This window comes from Spinacia oleracea, chromosome 3, assembly GCF_020520425.1.
Source record: "Spinacia oleracea cultivar Varoflay chromosome 3, BTI_SOV_V1, whole genome shotgun sequence".
NCBI classification, from domain to species: domain Eukaryota; kingdom Viridiplantae; phylum Streptophyta; class Magnoliopsida; order Caryophyllales; family Amaranthaceae; genus Spinacia; species Spinacia oleracea.
The window spans coordinates 56,389,009-56,395,439 of record NC_079489.1 but is presented as its reverse complement, the minus strand read 5'-3'; the positions used below and the strand labels follow the sequence as shown (position 1 = coordinate 56,395,439).

Below are 6,431 nucleotides of genomic sequence, written 5' to 3'. Positions count from 1 at the left end.
CCTTATGTTCAAGAGCAAGCATCGAGCGACAAAGGAATTAGGAAATGCACACTTGTCCCTAAGGACAAGTGGGAGACTGAAGGAAATAATGCCCTTGGTCCAAGTATGCATTCTATGTTAAGTCTAATAAGTGCGGTTCAGTATTAATTAACAAGTTAATAATTCAGTGAGATCAAGTGAGCTGAATGCCTAGCTAGAGGCCGCTTCAGTCAAGTGGAATTAATGATATTAATCCACAGCTTACTCTTGACTGAACCCGTAGGGTCACACAAATAGTACGTAAACGAATCAAGTATTTAATGGCATTAAATACTCTATCTATGGATATTCGGAATCGACGGATCTTGGTTTCAGTGGGAGCTGAGATCGTCACAAGCAAGAAATGAATACTCCGGAAACGATGATATTGCCGGAAACGGAAATATGGATCGTATCGGAAATATAAATATTATCCAAGTCGTAGATGTTGCCGGAAACGGAAACATGGTACGTATCGGAAAATATTATCGGAAATGGAAATATTGCCGGAATCGGAAATATTGCCGGAAACGGAAATATTGTCAGAATCGGAAATATTATCGGAATCGGAAAATAATTTCGGAAACGGAAATATTAAATATTTGTTCGAAACGGAAATTGATTCCGGAATCGGAAATATTAAATATTGTTCGTATCGGAAATGAATTCCGGAACCAGGAATTTAATCGGAAGCGTATCGTACGAATAAGCATCGGACGAGGCCTGCCGGACGAGGGCCCAGCACGAAGCCAGGCCATCGCCCAGCAAGCCAAGCGCGCCACACGAACAGCCAAGGCCACGCCAGGCCCAGCAGGCCATGGCAGCGCGCGCAGCGCACGCAGCGATGGGCTGCGAGCTGTGCTGCTGCTCGCGTGGGCTTGCGGCTCGCGTGGGCCGAGCGGCCGTGTGGGCTGTGCGCAGGCATGGCCTGCACGCTCGTGGGTCATGCTCGTGTAGAGTTTGTGTTCACATACGAAACCTAAATTGTGTAGGATTTGTTTGATGATTAAATTCCTAATCCTAAAAGGATAAAATTAATTAATTAGAGTCCTACTAGGATTCTAGTTTAACTAATTAGTATCCTAATAGGATTCCAGTTCCTTTTCCATACCTCTATAAATAAGGGCCTAGGGTCATTATTTGCAGAAACGATTAAAGTATTCAAAGGGTAAGTTTTTGAAATAAAATTAACCATACACTTGCAAACACTAGCCGAAATTCCTAGTAACCTTAAGGGCGATTCTAGTTGGTCTAACTTGAGGCGGATCCGGACGTACTGTGGACTATCTACGGAGGGACGACATTTGGAGTCCGAAAGACTTGTTCTTGTTCGGTTCGGGCGCAGCTAGGGAAGGCACGCTACAACATGTATGCATCAATTCTATGCTAAATGATTATGTGAATATAATATGCTTTCCTGGCTTTATGGTTTTTCCGCATGATTTATGAATTGTCATATGTATCATAACCTAACAGCAAGACACTTGTGATATTACTACCATGTTCCTCCTCACCAAAGTGAGACTCCACATCATTCATATTAACATGAGGGTTGTGCCCTTGCACGACAAATCCTAATTCATTTCATACATAACATTCCCAACTGAACCCTACATGTGCGGTGGCTTACGTGAGCTAACCCTTCACATGTGGTAAAATAAATAGTACAACGAGGTACAAATAAATGGCTCAAAATATGCTAGACATCCCGTACAATAGCATACAAATAATTAATCCATCCTTTGCATGTGAATTGAACCATACATGCATAAATATTGAACAACATGATTGACAATGAAATCCATACTCATAATAATTTCAACATGCTTGTTCAACAATTAATTCAATAAATCCAACATCACAAATCACATGCTCGTTCACCAAAATAACATGATTCCACATAATGTAATTCACATCATCAACAATCATGTAATGTCATTGACAAAAAGGTGTGGTCGCCCTAGACTTGTACGTACCTTGAATACCTAAGCGTAGGGGCCACTTTGCAATAACGAGCACTCAACTAGAAATCACCTCCTATCATCAAAATAATGAAACTTAAATTATTTCCATGTTCATTAAATTTTCAGCAACTTTATAAAATTTAAAACCTCCTTTAAACTTTAGAATTCAATCGTTTTTCAATAATAAAATCGCCTCAATTTGCAAAATCAATCCCTAGTACGAAAACATACTTTTTCCGCCTTTAAAATCAATAAAAATCGACACTATAAACCTTTATTCAAATCTGAAAATATAATTGATCATCATAATTAAAATCATCACCTAATTATGCTAATCAATTGACTCATTAGGTCTAGGTTAAAACCCTAACTTGAAAATCCCAATAACACTAGTTTAATTTCATAAAAATCAATGCTTTATCAAATAAACAAATCTGAAAATTCATCCTTTAATAATTAAAACAACCCTAATGAATCACAACACACAAATCCTTAAACCACGGTATTCATAACCGGTTCCAATCATTTTAATTACTGAAAACAATATTAACATAATAATTTAAAATACGGAATTTAAATAGAATAGGTAAGGAAGAAGAGAATTTATGCGGTTTTTTCATGAAATGCCCCTGAGGTTTGCAATAATGCACCAAATACACCTGCGCGTTTCAAAATTCATAAAATACCCCTATTTACTCAAAACTGTTCACCAAATACCCCTATTATGACTTTCCGTTAGTCCTCCGTTAAGTCATGTTTAAAATTCATAAAATGCACCTAAATATAAAGGTTTTGCATAGTATACACCTATTTGTAAAGTTCTTTGCACCAAATACCCAAACTTCATAATTTGAATCCAACGACTAGTTTTAATTCAATATAGCCGTTATGTTCATGCTGCCTATAAGTAAGGCTGTTGTTCACTTGACTTGCTCCATGTTTAGCCCTCTATTTCCTAAATAGCCATGAGTTCTAATTCAAAAACCGGATCCTCTTCCATCCCAAGTTTGTCATACCTAAGAGTTCCAAATAAAAACTGCAATTGTGGGAGAAGATTTGCAATTAGGAGCTCGGAAACGGCTAAAAATCCGCAAAAGCTTTACTACAAGTGTGATTCTTGTGATAATTTCAAGTGGTGCAAAGGTTTTGTTGAGCAGACATTTGATGAAGCTCAAAGCAAGGGAAACAGAGCTGATGAAAACAGGGGAATGCAAGAAGAAAACAGGGGAATGCAAGAAGGAAGCAGGGGAATGCATGAAGAGTTGAAGCTATTGAAGAAGAAACAGAAACAACAGAAACAACAATTCAAGTTTGCAATAAAAATTGGTGTAATAATGTTTGCATTTCTAATTTGGATAGCAATGAAGTAGAGTTGTAACAAATTTCAAGCAAGAACATCACTTGTTTAAGCATATGAGCTTTACAAAAACTGATTTCTAAGTGGACAAATGCCACTGAAACTGCACAAAAACATCTTGTCTAAGCAATTGTGTTCTTTCCAAAAAGTGATACTAATTGTAAATTGCCTAAGCTATTTTAACTTTGTGCACCTACAATTCACCAAAAACTGACTAACTTTTAACTTTGTGCATGGTTAAGTTGCTGTGTTTGCTCTTTTCCTCCCCCTTGAACCCCCTTGTGATGTACTTGCTCCTGCTGCTGCTGAAGTGCTTGGTCCAGTGCTTGGTCCTCCATTCTTACATGTCCTTGAGTTATGACCAAACTCCCTGCACTTTCCACATTTCACATTGCTGTTTCTCTTCCCCTTCCTGGGTTCATTTGGTCCTCTCTTTCTCTTCTTAGCAGGTCTGCCAGCTTGTCTTTTGATGACTGGAGGCTGAATGGTAGGGAGAGAAAAGTTAGGCCACTGTGTTGGGTCTGACATGGGGTGAATGTGGTCTGCATATGTAAGCTTGTATGCAGCAGACTTGAAGAATGGGGAGACAAAATCAATGGGGTTCAGCCTTTGGTCATAAATCACCCTGAGTGCATGCTTGCAGGGGATTCCAGAAATTTGCCACTTCCCACACCCACAGCTTCTAGTTGATAACCTGATGGGGAAGTTCACATGTGCATCTCTGACCTCAAATTCCCCCCCACCACAGGCTGTAGCATAGCAGAACCTAGACTCTCCTGTTCTTTCATCCACCTCTTTCTTGGCATACTCAGTCAACTGACCATCCTCCATATCAATTTCCATGTCAAATCTTGCCCCAACCCTCTCCATACACCACTTTCTGATTGTTGTACAACAACACAACAACATACAACATTATACACAGAACATCACAAACATCACAAAATAAAGGAACAGAACATGAAGTGGTGAGCTATACCTTCCAACAATGAGAATACAGGCATGTCTCTGTATGGTTTTGTGCATGCATTGAATGACTCCACAAAGTTTGTTGTGTTGTGATCACAACAAACAGCAGGGTCAAACATATGCCTGGACCACTGCTCCTGGCATGTGTCCAAGTATGCAGCAGCATTTGGATCATGAGCAGTGATCTTCTCTAATGCTTTACCATACACATACTCATTGTGTGCATTTGCAGCTATCCAAAACAGTTTGAAGAAAGCAGATCCACTAAATCCATTGTTTTTGCAATTCATGTACAAGTGTTGGAAGCAAACTCTCCTAGTAGCTCTAGGAAAAGTATCTCTCACTGCCAAGTCAACTCCCTACACAGGATATGTTCATTTTAGGCCAATCATATCTGTTGCAATATTATAAAATTGAAACAAAAAAGGAGCAAAATAAACATATACCTTCATCCTGTCACTGATGAAGGTCCAATCATCTTTGTTGCAACCCTCTTGCTCAAACATCTGCCTCAAGCATCTCATGAAATGTGTCCAACTATCACAGCTCTCAGTGTCCACTATCCCATAAGCCAGAACAAATATTTCATTGTTCCCATCAATGCCAACAGCTGTGAGTAGGATTCCCTTGTAAAACCCACTTAGATGAGCCCCATCTATTCCAATTATAGGCCTGCACCCCCTCAAAAACCCCTTGACTTGAGCAGCAAAGGAGAAGAAACAAGCTCTGAACTTGGGGTTCACATCCCCACTTGTAGCACCCCATGAAATCAGTGCATAACTTCCTGGGTTTGTCTGTTTAATCATCTCAGCATACCTAGGAAGCAACTCATAAGCCTCAGCCCAACCACCATGTATCTTCTCTACTGCCATACTCCTTACTTTGTACAACAATCTCTTTTTAACCCTCAATTGAAATGTCTCCTGTGCATACCTTCTCAATGTCTCAACAGGAATTTCAGTGTTGGCCTCAATTAGACTCATCATGTTCTTACATAGCCACTCAGAGGTCACCACAGGGTTCTCCTCCAATCTCCCACAAGTTTTGTGGCACCCACTGATCCCCTTAATAGCCCAACTGACACTGTCAAACATCTTACTTGCATGTATCCTCCAGTCACAAGTTTCTATTGCACACACTGCAGTGTACCTCTTACTGTGAGCCCTCTCAACACTTAGTCCAAACCCCTCTTGTATGCAAAAACTCCTCAAAACATCTAGGAAAGTGGACTTGTCTGGAAAGATCAACCAAGGTTCTAATTTGATGGACCCATATGGTTGATGAGTCCATATCTTTCCATTCTTGTAGGCCTTATCCATCTTACTAGAACCATCCAAACATTCCTCAAACAATAAGTCAGGCACATCATCTGTTATCACCTCAGCCTCCACATCAGAGTCAACCCAATCATCAAGTTTATCCTCCTCTAGTTCAGAGTCTGGTTCAGATTCCTCCCAATCTGAATCCTCACTCTCCTCTTCTGAACCTATATCCTCAATATCAGTGAACACCCTTGCACTCTTTGACCTCCCTATACCCTTCCTACCTATGCCCTTCCCTTTGGATACCCAAGTTCCAGCTTTCTTGGCAGTCACTTTGTTCACCCTGAACCCTGTAGGTCTAGTTCTGGCCCCCTTCCTTTTAACAGCTTCAGACTGATTCTGTGTTGGTGTTGAATGGGGTGGCTGATCATTTTGGGTGTTCTGTGGTGGTGGGGAATGGGGTGGTTGATCATTTTGGGTGTTCTGTGGTGGTGGGGAATGGGTAAGCTATGTGATCCATGATGCAATAACAACCACATTGCAGTCATCCTAAAGGGAAAATTTAAGGAAAAAAAACATGAATTTCGATTCAACCAACAACAATTCATCAATAAACAACCACAATCATGATCACAATGAAATTCAACAGGTCACAATCACAACTTACAACTAACCAAACAATTATTCACAACAAATCCAAGGAATAACTAACTTCTAACCAATCAATTAATCTCAACTGACAATTTCAAAAAATCACTGACAATTTCGCAAAACCCTAACCCTAATCAATTTCGCGAAAAAAATTGTACTTTACAAGCAAAATAAATCAGCGAAGAAGGAATTATTACCTTGAAGTAGATA

General features: G+C 39.8%; 1 protein-coding gene across 1 annotated transcript; it reads right to left on the bottom strand.

Annotated features, from left to right (window-relative positions):
- Positions 1-3,576: 3,576 nt before the first annotated feature.
- LOC130469709 (uncharacterized) lies at positions 3,577-6,198 on the bottom strand. Its single transcript, XM_056839141.1, has 5 exons — positions 6,190-6,198; positions 4,755-6,077; positions 4,413-4,667; positions 4,319-4,347; positions 3,577-4,219 (listed from the first exon to the last, which is right to left on the bottom strand). Exons 1-5 carry the CDS (start codon positions 6,196-6,198, stop codon positions 3,577-3,579), a joined length of 2,259 nt encoding a protein of 752 aa, XP_056695119.1.
- Between the last annotated feature and the right edge of the window lie 233 nt (positions 6,199-6,431).